The sequence below is a fragment of the Oncorhynchus mykiss genome, chromosome 17 (assembly GCF_057628025.1).
Source record: "Oncorhynchus mykiss isolate SJ-2025 chromosome 17, ASM5762802v1, whole genome shotgun sequence".
Classification (NCBI taxonomy): domain Eukaryota; kingdom Metazoa; phylum Chordata; class Actinopteri; order Salmoniformes; family Salmonidae; genus Oncorhynchus; species Oncorhynchus mykiss.
In genome coordinates this window covers 29,834,974-29,851,691 of record NC_143038.1, presented here as the reverse complement: position 1 = coordinate 29,851,691, position 16,718 = coordinate 29,834,974, and the positions used below count along the sequence as shown (strand labels likewise).

General features: G+C 42.6%; 1 protein-coding gene and 1 long non-coding RNA gene across 3 annotated transcripts in view; one reads left to right on the top strand and one right to left on the bottom strand.

The window, feature by feature from the left end:
- Positions 1 to 16,718, top strand: part of LOC149975898 (uncharacterized) — a 330,618-nt gene that overhangs the window by 210,823 nt on the left and 103,077 nt on the right. The window lies entirely within an intron of this gene.
- The window catches only part of dlgap4b (discs, large (Drosophila) homolog-associated protein 4b), a 129,378-nt gene continuing 116,545 nt past the window's right edge, over positions 3,886 to 16,718 (bottom strand). The window contains exons 12-15 of one of the 2 annotated variants that reach the window (XM_090205189.1): positions 15,928 to 16,442; positions 14,424 to 14,515; positions 12,046 to 12,210; positions 3,886 to 10,769 (exon numbers count right to left, since the gene is read on the bottom strand). In XM_090205189.1, coding sequence (XP_090061315.1) covers positions 10,530 to 10,769; positions 12,046 to 12,210; positions 14,424 to 14,515; positions 15,928 to 16,442 — 1,012 coding nt within the window. In that variant the 3' untranslated portion in view covers positions 3,886 to 10,529. Of the gene's footprint in view, positions 10,770 to 12,008; positions 12,211 to 14,423; positions 14,516 to 15,927; positions 16,443 to 16,718 lie in introns of both variants that reach the window. The other variant, XM_090205190.1, reaches the window with a different exon arrangement.

Here is a 16,718-nt window from a genome sequence, read left to right as displayed (position 1 = left end):
ATTTTTTTCCGCAGAATACTCTGATTGACAAATAAATCAAACAGAACATTATGTAGGCCTACAGTTGTGTTTCAAAAGTCATGAAAAGGGAAGTTTTGGAGAAAATCTAATTGTCACTGCAGTCCAATTATTAACATTGGTTAACTATGAATTAAATATCAATACAGTTTATAATTAAACGACAGAAAATACATGAATATAGGCATAGTCTATCACCTATTTCGAAAAAGACAGTAGGAATGTGCATTATGTGACAATACAATGGGAAAGCATGTATACATACTGGCATGGCAGATTAACCAAATGACTCACTACAGTTGTTATAGATTACAGTGGGTATCATAAATATTCAACCCCTTGGATTTCTTTACATTTTATTGTGTTACAAAGTGGGATTAAATTGTACATTTTTGTCAACAATCTACACAAAAAATACTCTATAATGTCAAAGTGGCAGTAACATTTGTAATATATAAAAATTAATTAAAAATAAACATGAATATACTTTGATTACATAGAACCGTATTCTCCCCGAGTCAAAACATGTTACAAACACCTTTGGCAATTACAGCTGTGAGTATTCTTGGATAAGTCTCTTAGAGTGTTGCACACCTGGATTGTGCAATATTTGCCCATTATTATTTTCAGAATTCTTCGAGCTCTGTCAAAGTGTTGGGGATCATGGCTAGACAACAGTTTTCAAGTCTTGCCATCAGTGGCAACCTGTCATTCAGGGAAGGTGGGGCAGTGCCTTCAGAAAGTATTCAGACCCCTTGACTTTTTCCACATTTTGTTACGTTTTAGCCTTATTCTAACATGGATTAAATAAACAAAAATCCTCAGCAATCTACACACAATACCCCATAATAACAAGGTGAAAACAGGTCTTTAGAAATGTTTGCCAATTTATTAAATATAAAAACAAATACAAATACTTATTTACATAAGTATTCAGACCCTTTGCTATGAGACACAAAATTGATTTCAAGTGCATCCTGTTTCCATTGATCATCCTTGAAATGTTTCTACAACTTGATTGGAGTCCACCTGTGGTAAATTCAATTGATTGGACAGTATTTGGAAAGGAACACACCTGTGTATGTAAGGTCCCACAGTTGACAGTACATGTCAGAGCAAAACCAAGGCATGAGGTTGAAGGAATTGTCCGTAGAGCTCTGAGACAGGATTGTGTTGAGGCATAGATCTGGGGAAGGGTACCAAAAAAATCCTCCACCTTTGACGGTCCCCAAGAACACAGTGGCCTCCATCATTCTTAAACGGAAGACGTTTGGAACCGCCAAGACACTTCCTAGAACTGTCCGCCTGGCCAAACTAAGCAATTGCGGGAGAAGGTCCTTGGTCAGCGAGGTGACCAAGAACCCGATGGTCACTCTACAGAGATCCAGAGTTCCTTTGTGGAGATGGGAGAACCTTCCAGAAGGACAACCATCTCTGCAGCACTCCACCAATCATGCCTTTATGGTAGAGTGGACAGACGGAACCCTCTCCTCACTAAAAGGCCCATGACAGCCCGCTTACAGTTTGCCTAAAGGCACGCAAAGACTCTCAGACCATAAGAAATAAGATTCTCTGGTCTGATGAAACCCAGATTGAACTCTTGGCCTGAATGCCAAGCACCACGTATGGAGGAAACCTGGCACCATCCCTACAGTGAAGCATGGTGGTGAAAGCATCATGCTGTGTTGTTGTTTTTTCAGTGGCAGGGACTGGGAGACTAGTCAGGATCGCTGCAAAGATGAACAAAGCAAAGTACAAAGAGATCCTTGATGAAAACCTGCTTCAGAGTGCTCAGGACCTCAGACTGGGGCAAAGGTTCACCTTCCAACAGGACAACGACCCTAAGCACACAACCAAGACAATGCAGGAGTGGCTTCGGGACAAGTCTCTGAATGTCCTTGAGTGGCCCAGCCAGAGCCTTGAACTGGATTGAACATCTCTGGAGAGAGCTGAAAATAGCTGCTCAGCAACGCTCTTCTTCCAACCTGACAGAGTTTGAGAGGCTCTGCAGAGAGGAATGGGAGAAACTCCTCAAATACAGGTGTGCCAAGCTTGTAGCATCCTACCCAAGAAGACTCAAGGCTGTATAATCGCTGCCAAAGGTGCTTCAACAAAGTAAAGGGTCTGAATGCTTACGTAAATGTTTTTTTTAAATTTATTTTTTTACATTTGCAAAAATTAGTAAAATCTGTTTTTTATTTGTCATTATGGGGGTATTGTGTGTAGATTGATGAGAGGAAAAAATGATTTAATCAATTTTAGAATAAGGCTGTAACATATCAAAGTGTGGAAAAAGTCAAGAGGTCTGAATACTTTCCGAAGGCACTGTATATACAGTACCAGTCGAAAGTTTGGACACACCTACTCATTCAAGGGTTTTTCTTTATTTTTAGTATTTTCTTCTTTGTAGAATAATAGTGAAGACATCAACACTATGAAATAACACATATGGAATCATGTAGTAACCAAAAGTGTTAAACAAATCAAAATAGATTTTTGATTCTTCAAAGTAGCCACCCTTTGCCTTCATGACAGCTTTGCACATTCTTGGCATTCTCTCAACCGGCCTCACCTGGAATACTTTTCCAACAGTCTTGGAGTTCCCACATATGCTAAGCACTTGTTGGCTGCTTTTCCTTCACTCTGCGGTCCAACTCATCCCGAACCATCTCAGTTGAGTTGAGGTTGGATGATTGTTTTTTGCGCTTAGTCCCACTATCACTGCAGAATGCTGTGCGTTGAATTCTAAATGAATCAGTGCCACCAGTAAAGCACCCCCACACCTCCTCCTCCATGCTTCACGGTGGGAACCACACATGCGGAGATCATTCGTTCACCTACTCTGCGTCTCACAAAGAAATCTCAAATTTGGACTCATCAGACCAAAGGACAGATTTCTATCACCGTTCTAATGTTCATTGCTTGTGTTTCTTTGACCCAAGCAAGTCTCTTCATGTTATTGGTGTCCTTTAGTAGTGGTTTCTTTGCATTAATTCAACCATAAAGACCTGATTCACACAGTCTCTTCTGAACAGTTGATGTTGAGATGTTGTATGTTACTTGAACTCTGTGAAGCATTTATTTGGGCTGCAAATTCTGAGGCTGGTAACTCTAATGAACTTATCCTCTGCAGCATAAGTAACTCTGGGTCTTCCTTTCCTTGGAAGCTGTCATCAAGGAAAAAAGTGGCTACTTTGAAGAATCTCAAATATAACATTGATTTTGATTTGTTTAACACTTTTTTTCTTACTACATGATTCCATATGTGTTCTTTCATAGTGTTGATGTCTTCCCTATTATATGTAGAAAATAGTACAAATAAAGAAAAACCCTTGAATGAGTAGGTGTGTCCAAACGTTTGACTGGTTATGTATGTAATTATTTTTTTAAACAAATGAAAAAAAATGAAATATCTTTTCACTTTGACATTATAGAGTATTTTGTGAAGATCAATGACAAAAAGAAATCACAATGAAATGCATTTCAATCCCACTTTGTAACGAAACAAAATGTTTTTAAAAAACAAGGGGGGGGGGGGGTTCTGAAACTTTATCAGCTTGAGACCCAAATTAGAATTTGAACGTCCTCCTGTGACCCAAAAAATCCTCCAACGACCCAAGTTAAAAATAAATAGTGTGTGATTATAGATGTATTCTCAAAACTCGCGACCCATGTATCACATGCCCAGGACCCACTTTGGGTCCCAACCCATAAGAAACCCTCATATAGATTATAGTCTAGGTTGTCTAGATCAAATACTATATGACCAAAATATATTATAGACTGTAAATTGGTTTACTCACTATATCATAAATAATCTGACACCCATCAACCCAAAAAGGATGAACAAAATAACCATTGTAAACGTTTTGAAAAAGTATTGTGTGCAATTTATTGAATGATATTCTCTCTTCGTTATACAGTACATATTTGAACAAATGAGTTCTTTGAAATTGTATAAAGAAATATACAACATTGTAAAAGATTAAGCGGTTCTCTGCATTCAGATTTAGTTCTTATTTACAACAATGTGATTTTGATGAGCACATGGGGAATTACTAGCTGGTCCCAGATCTGTTTGTGCTGCGTTACAATGACCATAAGCTAAGACATCACAAAACAGATCTGGGACCAGGCTAGTGAATTACTTTATCATAGCATGTTCAACTTAGCATAGAACCAATTTACTCAATTAATTTTGTATTTCATAATATGCTTTAATGTTACCAGAGTAGATATAGTCACAGGAATCATAGTAAATCTAATTTCATCTCAACCTTTTACACTAAACCGAAAACCCTGACAAATACATTCTAACTTGTATAGCATTATCAATAATGAACAAATCCTATTCAATAAAATATGTGCTTGTTTCATAAAATATTTCATTATTGTTTGTTATAGTGTCTCTCTTTTTTGCTTCATATCTCCTGTGGTAAGAGTGTTGGTTCTTTCCCTCTCCCAACCCTTGTAGGCCAAAGGTACAAAGTAAAAGTGGACAGACAATTCAGGAGGGGGCTTATTTTTGCTTCGTAGGCCTTTGGACCAGGGAGTGGCATGACATGTACTCCTACCCTGGAGTACCCTATCTGGGCACCCCCTGAAATGTATTGTTGTATCCTAGCCTTGAGAGTCATATACTGTAAATCAGTTCAAATTGACTTCAGTCTCACAGAAATGAGTTTGCTGTTGAGTCCAAGTGAGAATGGCAAGTGTCCACCACGACAGCAATGTCTTCTAGAAGTTTGAAGATGTAGAAAAATGTTCAGGAAATGGCCCGTAGTCAGAATTCCATAGTGAACACATCCAAAAAGATTGTTGACCACCCTAATATGTCACACTCACTAACAGCACAGATGAGTCGAGTCAAAACTGGTGATGTGAAAAACACTTCTGAGTTATAAGGAGATTAAGTGTGACAAGACAAACAGCATCGCTAAATGCAGTAAGGAATTGGAACATGGCCACACTTTAGCAATATTGTAAAGCCTTGAAAATACCATTATAATAAACAAGAGCTGTTAATTATGAGACAGTCTAAAATGTCTCTTCCTTGTGGAGGTTTGCTACCAATGCAGACCTACAACTCATGAGAATATCAAGTGAACACTTTTAATGCATGAAAACAGCATGGTCAAATGCAGTTTCATGGAACACATCAAGTCAGTGTACACTGTGTAATCTACACCAAAGGGACCATGATAAAGTTGTTGTTGTTGTTGTTGGTTTAAGAGTATTTCAACTGGCCTTTGTCAATTAGTCACTCGATTTCCTCTAAACAAAACAATGGCTTCATAATTTCAAGCAAAATGCGACATTGTGAATATCGACCAATCCAATACACCTGAGTAAGGCCTAGATCTAAATCTCCGAAACAAACGCTTAAAACATTATGTCTTAAAACACCTCAACACGTGTCATAAGATCTTTCATGCCTACAGAGAATCAGGACATTGGTTAAACATCTTGAGGAAATTGGCCTAGGTGTGTCCCTCGGGTTTGTGTATTGGAGCAGTGGGTTGTTTAAATGTATGAGACAAGTCTCTGCCGTAGTCTCTCAGGGACAGACAGTTGCTGTCATTTACGTATTCACGCAGATTAGAGCAGAAGTGGACTGCCTTTCGGTCATCCTGTAATAGCTTTTTTGTCCTTGACGCACTCCATCACTCTCTCTCTCTGCCTCGCACTCTCACCATATGCATATTACATTATTTCAATTCCTGTCAGGAACTGACTCAAATCGAAATAAAGCTGGCAGTGTTGACAGATCTCAGTTGTCTTTCCTCTGAAACTAACAGGATTATCCCTGATTAGTGCTTGGATGGGAAACCACCTTGGAAAACGGGTGTCTGGAAGTGGTTTTGGAAGGCCAGAAGGGGCCCGCCGGAGCCCAAGTGAAGTGATGGGGGGGGGGGGGGGGGGGGGGGGGGTGACATCCATTCTTATCATTATTGATACAGTCAATTTCATTATTTTCTTCATTTGACCATTACCCTGTTATCGACTTACAATATAAATTGCTTTGCGCAATCTAGCAGGCTCTCATATAGTGCTACAAATAACACTTGTTACCCCCATGTTCACGCTGCCTGAAGAAGACTCTTTTAGTCAAAATGTGTTGCAGTCGTGCGTTCTGATGTTATATACACTATAGGCCGATCTGCTCCTTATACAGTATGTATTCGTTGTAAAAATGTTCTGTATCGTACTGGCCGCCTACTTGTTTTCTTTCTTGGCCTACCTTCCACTGCCCTCATCTCACCAATATGTTGTTATTATCATTTTTTAAAATTACCTTTATTTAACTAGTCAAGTCAGTTGAGGACAAATTATATTTACAATGACGGCCTACCCCAGCCAAACTCGGACGACCCTGGGCCAACTGTGCACCGCCCTATGGGACTCCCAATGTGGTGCAGCCTGAATTCAAACCAGCTCCTGCAGTGATGCATCTTGCACTGAGATACAGTGCCTTAGACCACCGCGCCACTCGGGAGCCTCATGTTATAACAGAATGCATCCAAGTCCAAGGCACTGGATTACAAAACACCAGAGAAACGAGTTGGAATGGTCCAGAATAAGCATGAAAAACAAATAGCCACGTCTAACTACATTGGTCACAAGAGCAAACCAAGAACACAACTTGTCAGACACACCAACCCCCTTCCTGGTAAATGATCAAATCACCAATGACAAGTGATTGTCACACAAAGCCTGGAGATGACTTATTCACAGAGAGGGAGCAGAGCCATTGACACCCCGCCGTTTACTGAGCAGAGCAAAGGGGGCCATCAGCAATTCAGGCAAACACACAACAGCAAACAATAGGCTGCAATCAAGACCGACCTTTTCCCAGGAGGGGGGATGATGGCCAATAAAGCCAGGCCTTTCCAATGCAAAGCCTGATGCTCAGGCTATTCTGTCACTGTGGTGGTGGGGAGAAAAATAACCCCAAAATGAGAAACGAGAAATGGAGGAACTAGCTGACAAGCAACCAGGCATATGGTTGGAATGACTTAAGTAAAAAAAAAAGTGAATGTCGTTTTTATTCAAGCGAACACATTGTATGTGTCCCATGTGGTGACCCGGGTGTTGCGAGCACCATCTTCAACAGACTGAGCCATTGGAACAACTGAGGAACCACTAATTAATGAGCAGGGAAAGGTAGGTGTTTGTCGCCAGCAATATGGTATAGGAGAACATGTTGGGGGGGATGGGAAGGGGAAATGGAAGAAAAGTCATTGGTTTTGACTCTGACATATAGTGAAGATGTAGGTAGAGTTCCCTGTCACTACTGCACGCCCTAGCCATGTGTGGGGAAACCACGTGGATTTGGACAGAGAACATTCAATAGCAGTTGGTCAGTGTGTGAGAGATAGTGAGAAGGGGGAGGAGACTGCATTCTTCAGTGTTTTGTCAAACAACAAGAAACAAACACAATGAACCAGTATCTGGCTACCACTAAAAGTCTTAATTAGCTATAAAAAAATATATTTTAAAACAGTACTGGTTGGAAATGTATGGTCGGAAGCATTTTTGTAATGACCAACTGTGAAAATGCTGTTCACTGGTAGTATACAGTTCACTCTGCCTTTTTAATAGAATTTGTCTCAAATTGCACCCTACTCCCTAAAAACAGTGCATTACTTTTGAAAAGTACTTTCAAAGGGAGTTCACTTTGTAGGGAATAGGGTGCCACTTGGGTCACACACATGGCGTCTCCCCGCAACCATTGGAGTCTTTTAGAGAAAGCAACATATTTTTAGAGAAAAGGAAATGCTACACTAGCTACACTCTAGTAGCTCCGATGCTATGATTTAGTTACTAATGTTTTCGACAGCAAGCTGTCTTCATCAGAGTTTCATCATTTGAAAATCACCAACTTTTGACAGGTACCCTCTAACAAATGTCCCCAAAACGTATTGATCTCTCACACCCAGATAAAGAATGTATTACCGATATTTTCATTTGACAAAGTTAATATGTTTTGTTAGATGAGCGATTAGGCTACTTTTTAATCACTTGACTGGAATCATTCCATTTTCCACATTTACAGGCCCCTTGAGAGAGTGAACCACCTGATGGCTATACATACCACACAGGCAGAAAGGTAATGCATTTCCATTTTGTTAAAGGACCAACAAAAAATACATGTCAAAGAAATTAAAAAATAGATGTACTATGAGAGATGTAATCATTTGTTTCAATTTAAAAAAAAATGTAGGTAGCTAGGGATGATATTTAACGTAAAAAGTAAGAAAACTGCAACAATGGTAGGCAGTGGTGTGACAGGGTGCTTAGTTAAACATCTTTAATGCAAACAATGTGTTCTGCTACATTCAAGAATGAAATCCTTCCCTCCAAAACTGTCATGGACAATTGAGATGAAGTGCAAACTATTACCTGTACGGGAGGGGGGGGGGGGGGGGGGGGGGGTAAGAGAGCTTCCAACATGGTTTCACATAGTGCTACTGAAATAGTCTAAAGCAGTTTCCTCTCCTAGTCTCCTAATCCTTTCTCGAGTTGTGTCCTTTCCTTTCTCCCTCTCTTCTGAATAGGCCGCCTGGTCAGGAACTGTGACGTGGGAAAAGCCATACAGTAGCACTGAATATGCAGTGCAGTGAATCACAGACCATTTACATGGGTATGTGCAGTGTGGAGAACAGTCGAATACAACCACTGTCATTTAGCAGGCATTAGTCAAAGTTATTTGATGCTTAACCTCAAGTCCGAATTGGCCTTAGTTTCATTTGCTATCCTATAGAGATTTGAAATGGAATGAATGGTTGACGTGACTGAGATTTGAGGTGGAACTAACCACAACTTTCCCATGCATACTGAGTAGTGGTCCCATATGTGAAACACACCAGCATCTGTGCAAACTCATTTACAATATAAAAAACAGTGATGCCAAAACACCAAAAGGTGAATTGTAGAGAGGGAAGTTGAGGCAGAAGTTTGGGAGAGAAACCATTTTGAATTATATTGCTGCCGCAACAAGCTTGAGTTGCTAGAAGTACCTACTTTATAAAACCCACAGACTTTTGAAATGTTCAATGAAATCGCCACAATGATGCAGCATAACGTTGTTAAAAGCATCCTGAAATAACAAGGAAACAATAAAAACTCAATCACTTTTTGCCCAGTGGGACAGTTCTCTATGGTGGTCCTGTCTACGTTTTCCACAAAACCTGAATTATATTCAATTGATCTGATATACCTACACCATGGTTGTATTCATTAGGGAACAACATAGCGAAACATTTTGCAATGGAAAATTAAACGAGAGTTTCCACCAGGTTTCAGTCTGTTTTTTCCCCCTGTGTGGTGCCTTATAAAAAGGACCGATTAGTAAATTCACAAACCAATGGAGACACATGCGAGTGCAAAGTGTTGTCACGGGACCGTGGACATTGTCACGGGACTGTGGACATTGGCTGATGAATACATCCTCAGACCAAAAATGGCAGAAAACAATATCTCAATGGAAAAGTAGGATCTTCAAACGTTATTCCAGTAAATATCGACGTATGAGTGTAGTTCGAGTCGGTTATAAAGTACCGATTCTTTTTTTTTTCAGATATATCTTTAAAAAGGTTGGACAAAGACATACATTATGTTTTCAATAGATCTCACATATAAAGTTGTGGTATTTGACATGAAATACCCCAATCCTCTATTTCCTAATTCAGTTTTCAGTGCCCTGCTCTCCAAAACTGCTCACAAATCTAGAGCTGCAGGCAAAGGCTCATACAAAACAGATGAACACAATGAAAACAAAAAAGCACCAGGAAGACATAAGATAGCTGTGGGTCTGATGCGTGCGTGTGTGTGTGTGTGCGCTCCTCCGAATAAGTGTGTGTACGTTTGACCGCATGGTGGTGTTGTGCAAACTATGGGTTGGCCAAGGCAAGGGAGAGGGAGGGGCATTGGAAAGCACAAACGCTTACTCTTGTCCGCATATTAGATATCTTATAGCCAAGATACAGGTACATCTAAAATAGTCTTGATATAGTTTCTTAAGGAGATAATAATAATACCATCATCAACAACAAAAAAATGTCATCATTTGCGAAATAGTCAAGAGTTTTGTGTGTATGTACTGGTATGTAGGCTATCTGCGGCGTTTTAAATGTGTGCTGCATTATGTCATGTTTCGTGTTTTGTGTGGACCCCAGGAAGAGTAGCTGCTGCTTTCGCAAGAGCTAATGGGGATCCTAATAAAATAACCCCAATAAAAGTTCTAAAAATAGTAACAAAGGCTGTGGTTTAGGTTTTTCCATTGCAGCCTCGTGAGAGGAGACAAGCATTCCCCATATAGTCTACAACCCAAAAGTTCTCTCTCACTCTCTTTGTTTCTCACTCCATCTTCTGTAGACTGGCGGCCACCAAGACCAGACGACCCTGCGTGTGGTGAAAAGACCCCAACCCTCCCTCTCTCCCTCCGCCATCATCCCTTCCTCCATCCCAGTTTCTCTCTCTCTCTCTCTCTCTCTCTCTCTCTCTCTCTCTTAGAGGCGAGTCTGGGCCTCAGGGACATAGATCTCGATGCTGTCGGCGCTCTCCGTGGCCGAGTTCTGCCGGACCGAGGCGGCCCTCTTGGCAGCCAGTAGGCGCTTGCGGGCCTCCGTCCGCTGCTTCTCCGCCGAAGAGGTGGACGAGGCGGAGTCGGCGCTCTTCTCGCGGCCCAGCACCGGCCTCCCCTTACCGGGCTTCTTTGGCACTGGAGGAGGGGCCTCTTTCTTGTCCTCCTGGTGGTGGTGGGCCACAATGGACGGAGTCAACCACAAGGGGGCAGAAAAGACATGGGAAAGAGAGACACGGGAGAGAGAAGGGGTTGGGTGGAGGGGGGGATGAGGGGGGAGAGATGAGAGAGTGAGAGGATGCAAGGCGTTGTTGCTGTAGGAAGAAAACCTTGTAACTCCATTAAAAGCTGTAACTCCCCCACTTTTAATATTTTATGACTTTAGGACCAAGAAAAAGTATTCAAAATAGCATCTGATTATTAATAGCTTTCGTGAAATGTATGTTCATACATGGTTTCAGTTTGTTTCAGTTTTGGAGATACAAGGTTTTATTCTGAAAGCAACGAAACAACGGAGGGTAATGCAGAGGTTGCAAAAAAAGAGCATTGTGAGTGCCATTTGATAAACGTAGATCTTTGACAGGGACATTTGATTATGGTGAAGCTTTCTACAACAAAATGTACAAGGTGGCTAACTTGACACAGGGCCAATTATATGGACAACACAGATAAAATACGTTGAATATAGGAGATTTAAGGTGACACTTTGTCAGAGTAGACGCTGAACAATACCTGTGTGAATAACATGACGAGGACATTAAAAAATGGTCACACTCTATTTGGCCGTACGCCATAAAAAAAGTGTCACTATATTCATATAACTTAAACAAGACATAACACATATCGATGCTGTTATGACGAACAGTTCAAATGAAGTGTATCCCATTGGATGAATCACACTGAATCTAATGCAATGTCCCTGCAGAAGTAGTGAAACGGAAACTGCATGAACTCAAAGCAGTTGAACCACACATCCACCCAACTGCTCTCACCAAAACATACTCCTTCCACTACAGTCAATCCAGCAGCCATCAAACTAACCACTCCCTACACACGCGCGCGTGCACACACACATCCAAGATAGAGCGAAAGCCAGGGCCGCATTCCATGACGTGATGCAACCTTTGCCATTGCCATGCAAGTTCGACTTCAGACCGCAGCATTTATTTTACCGCTGACATGCATGCTCAAAGGAGGGGCCTAAAAGCGCAGAAACAGTCCAAAACAAACTGCCCTCTTTGAGATTGAACACCATGCATGTGTAAAGGGAGGTGGCTTCTCTCTAGCCCCCTTTACATTGGGCTGGGAAGCCCCTTTAAGTGTTCCCCTCACACAGGGAGGGGGAGAAGAGAGAGGGGAGATGGGGGGGAGGGAGGAGAGAGGCCAGTTTCGGCGGCTTTCCTACCCCAGTCTGGGCACTGGGCAGCAGGGGTGGGAAGTACCTTCCGCTCGGGGGGCGAGTGGGCCACGGCAGGGGACTGCCAGTCGCTGGACTTGAGTTGGTAGAGCTCGTCAAATTTGAGGCTGATGTCCTCGATGGAGAGCTGCAGCAGGTCCCAGAAGCCCGCCAGGTCCTGGGCTGTGGGCCGCGGGTTGGCGTTCACATTCTGGAGGGAGGGAGAAAAAAAAAGAAGAAACAAAATGGGGGAGTAGGTGGGAGAGGGAGAAATAGTGAAAAAGAGAGCGAATGTTAGAGGGGGAGAGGGAAATGGTGAGGGAGAAAACAAGAGAGGGATAAAGAAGAGGTTTGAAATTCATCGAGTCTTGCTCTGTCCACTTTTGATACTAGAGGGAGCTGTCCTACAACACAATGTCAGTGAAGACCTCTGTCTCACTGAATAGATCCGCGTTTCCCAAACTCGGTCCCGGGGACCCCAAGGGGTGCAAGTTTTGGTTTTTGCCCTAGCGCTACACGGGTGATTCAAATGATCAACTCGTCACCAAGCTCTGATTATTTGAATCAGCTGTGTAGTGTTAGGGCAGAAAACAAAACGTGCACCCTTGGGTTCCCCAGGAACGAGTTTGTGTAAATCATTCTGTCGGGATGTGTAGATGTTGTTTGTCCTTGCACTCAAGTGTGCTACTGTATTGTCATTTGATATATGCCTCTGTAAAAACCTACGCTGCTGTCTTGGGGCAGGTCTTCCTTGAAAATATATATTTTTCCCTGCTTGATAAAGTATAAGAAGTCAAATGAAATAAAAAGCACCACAAAAGTCCCTTAACGCAAGGTAGAATGACCACTTTACATAAGCAGTATGCTGACTGTATAGTGACTTGGGTGGCACTCTGTTTTGCCGTGCAAGCTATGTCTGTCAGAGTCTGACGGACGGCTTGACGGTCACACTTCCACTTGTTTTTTTCCACCTGACCCACTCGTTCTGTGACTAATGCGCTACCAGACTATTCTTTGTTATGGTTGGGTCTACCTGGTTATGGTCGGGTCTTGTGTGGCTCAGTTGGTAGAGCCTGGCGGTTGTGGGTTCAATTCCCACAGGGGACCAGTATGGAAAATGTATGCACTCACTTACTGTAAGTCACTCTAGATAAAAGCGTCTGCTAAAATGTAAAAAAAAAAAAAAGTTAAATGCTTGCGTTTCCTGCCATCTGTTCAACTAGACTTAGTTTGAGGGACAGTTCTCGTTCTGTGGGATTTCAACACCACAACAATGTATGGTAGAACTAACTGTTTCCAGCTGAAAACTGTATGTATTGAGAGAAATTATCTGGATTCTGAATAACATTTCTCCTTCAAAAGGGACATGTTGTGTAATGATTGGGGGGGGGGGGGGGGGGGGGGGGGGGATCCCAATAGGTAATTGTCCAATAAATACAAAAAAAGGTAGTCTTTATTTGTAGGATAGAATTTGTATTGGATGTCAGAACATTTCTTCTGAATATAGATGCCTTTTGATAGAATTATATCAGCAAAGCACAGCATAGCCCAAAGGTTCAATACACAACCATTAATGCAAAACATGAGTTCAACAATATGGTGGCATTAAAACTGACTCCCATTACAACCGACTCATTGAACACAAATCAGTACCCCTTTCTACAACGATACGCACACTGAACTTTATGACCACATGATCAGTATTCAGAAAAACGGTGTTAACATCCATGGATTCTTGGTCCTCTGTCTGAATAACTGCACGTCTAGTTCTCATTTGAGAGAACGTAAAACATTCAGTCAAGGATGACACTGAATTCCCCTGAGAATAGGCTACAAGAGGACGCAACCAACAAAATGCAATCGTTTGCCGAACGTCAGTCTTATCCTACTGATTGGGGCTGTCATAGTCGGAGTCCGCTGTACTGAGATCATGAGATCAGTGGAATGATGGGATACAGAGAGACGTGTCTGACTTTTTAAGGGTGCTTAACCACTCAGGTCGGGGAAAAGCCCGGTCAATTAATTTTCCATTGACCTTACTGCCTGTTAGCATTCAGCTTGTCACTTAGCTAATGCTAATCTCTCAGTCGCATTTCATGTGGCATGTGTTTGCCTAATGATGTGATGTGTGTACAATCAGATGTGGAATTTATTTTTTTGTGTGCTTTTTTGTAATGTCTGGTTATTTGATGTGTGTGTGTGTAGAGTATGGAATAGTATTGTTTTGTCTGGTAATGTGGTGATATTGTTTTGTCTGGTGATGTTTTTGTAGGGTAGTGTTGTTTTGTTTTGTGATGTTGTTGTGGTGGCAAAACAAACATTGTTTGGTCTAGTCTAGATTTTGTTGTCACCGGGTAGTATTGTTTTGTCTGTTTATGTGATGTGTGTATGGGTGAGTTGGAATATGCAGAGGTGATTACTTACCAAGTTTTGTTCACACAGCCCTCTGAACTGCTCAAATTTCTTGGTCATGAGGAGCTGAGCACTGCCCACTGCACTGCGGACCTTCCCCAACACTGCAGATAACAAACACACACACAGATTGACTCAAACAGACAAGACAGACCAGACACATTTTGCTGTGCATTTGGAATACAACGCTAATCAATGGAGCGTCTTGAATGTCTATTGTTTCACTCAGGAATGAAACCCTAAACTAGGCTAATGGTAATAAACTCTTCCCATAGCTACTGATGTGTATCTGGTCTTACCGTACAGTCTCAAAAACAACAAGACAGTGTTCTTGCCATGTACTGAGTAAATACTTAGAACACTACCATCTTGAGAGAGATGTGGTTGTCTACACACTTCCCCCTGTCTGTACAACTACATCGAAAGCTAGCACACAAGGGAATCTGTGAAAAGGATTTGTCACACAGGGAGAAACGAGATGATTTGCGAGGGAGAGCAACCTGTTTTAACAGGAACATTACATTGTAACAGCAAAACATGCCAACAACGTTACCAAAATGAACCCCAAGCTAATGTTGGGCGTCTAGACTAGAGGTGGATGTTGAGGCCATGTCAGAATGACTCCATAAGAGGGCAACACGAGAGGATCACAATGTCTTTATGACGTGGTTTTACTGCTGCGTCAGAAGTAGAACGAACATCTGCATTGGTGAAATCTGACCATTGGATGATGAGGTTATGGAATTGAGAATAGGGACCAGCGGAACCAGGTATTTTTCCATGGTCCTGCAGTAATCCGATTTGATGTCGACTCGATCTTGCCAACAGTGAGAGAAATGCACATGTGAGCACGCATACACTGTGCACGCGCAGGTACACACATGCGTGACCTTGGCTGGTTCTTGGTTTGGGGCGTGCTTGACTGAGATGATGTGTCAGGACTGTGCAGTGTGTGTGTGTGTATGAGTGTGTGTGTGTGTCTCAGGCCTACTCTCTCTTGTGTGCTGTGTCAGCCTGATGTTGAGGCGTTAATATTATCTGGGTCTGTAATTCGGTCCAGAGTAGATTAGTGTAATTCTAGTATAAAACAGGTCTGTCTGTGTGTTAACCCCAGGTATTACCGCCTCATCCACTGCAGTGTGTGTGTGTGTTTGTGTGTGAATCCTGTGGTTGAACCCTACTTCCAAGGCTTTGAACCTTTGGATCGAGTCAGTTCAGGTCTAACCACTATCTAGATCAGTTCATCCGCATGGTGTGGATGTGAGTGGGGGCTCTTTCATAAAGAATAGGCTACATTATGTCATCTCAGAAAAACTTTGCATAGGGTTGAGTTAGGGAGAGGTTTGTCCCGGAGCATAGTCTGTTGTCAGGGTATGGCCTACTTTCTGATAGGTTCATGATCATTATGTCTGCACAGGAGCAAAATTTTCAAATGAAAGCGGTCAATGATAGTTGTAACTAGGGTAGGCAATTGTTTGTATATGTCCTGCAAGAATAGAACGATTAGTTGTCTTACCCTCCTCTGAGAGCTGGTTGTCTTTGGTCTCTTGCTCCATCTGCTGGCACCAGCCCTCCATGCGGCCCGTCTCCGCCTGCAGCAGCTTGAGGAACCAGTGGCCGTCCCGCCGGCAGGCAGGGCCTGGAGGGGGCACCGCGTTAGGGTTCCCGCTGCCGCTATTTCCGTTCCCGCTCTCCAGCCAGGGGTCCGGAGGGGGCAGGGATGAGGGGTCCAGGGCTGGGTCCATGCTCTCGGAGAAGGAGTCGGAGGAGTCGGACCGTGTGGTGGAGCGGTTGAGGATCTGCCGAAGCGGAGGTGGCGACGTACTGGTGTCAACGGTGGGATTTGATCCGTTGCCCTTGCTGACCTGGCCGCTGCACGGGGGCGAGGCCATGGATTGGCAGGCGCTGTTGACCATGCTCTTCTTCTCAGCGGCGGGCTTGGCGTGGGAGTTGGCGTGCGAGTTAATGGGAAGGTCCTGTGTGTCAGAGTCTGTCTCCTGCTTGGAGGCCATGCTACTGGAGCGACTGTGCCTGAAAAAAACCCACACAAAACAGTGAGAAAATAAAAAGTGGTCAATGTTCCATCAATATCGATGGCAAAACAGACAATGCATCTCTAATAATGTTATTCTGTCAAAACAATGGATAAGTAACACCAACCTGCAATCAAAAGCCAACCAAACCAACCCCAGCTGCTTCGGTAACTGAGCCAACCATCCATAACAAAGACTAGAGGACAAAAATACGACCTAGCCTTTTCCTGCTGCCAAACAAACCAAGGAATGTTCTCAACGCCAGCCACTACAT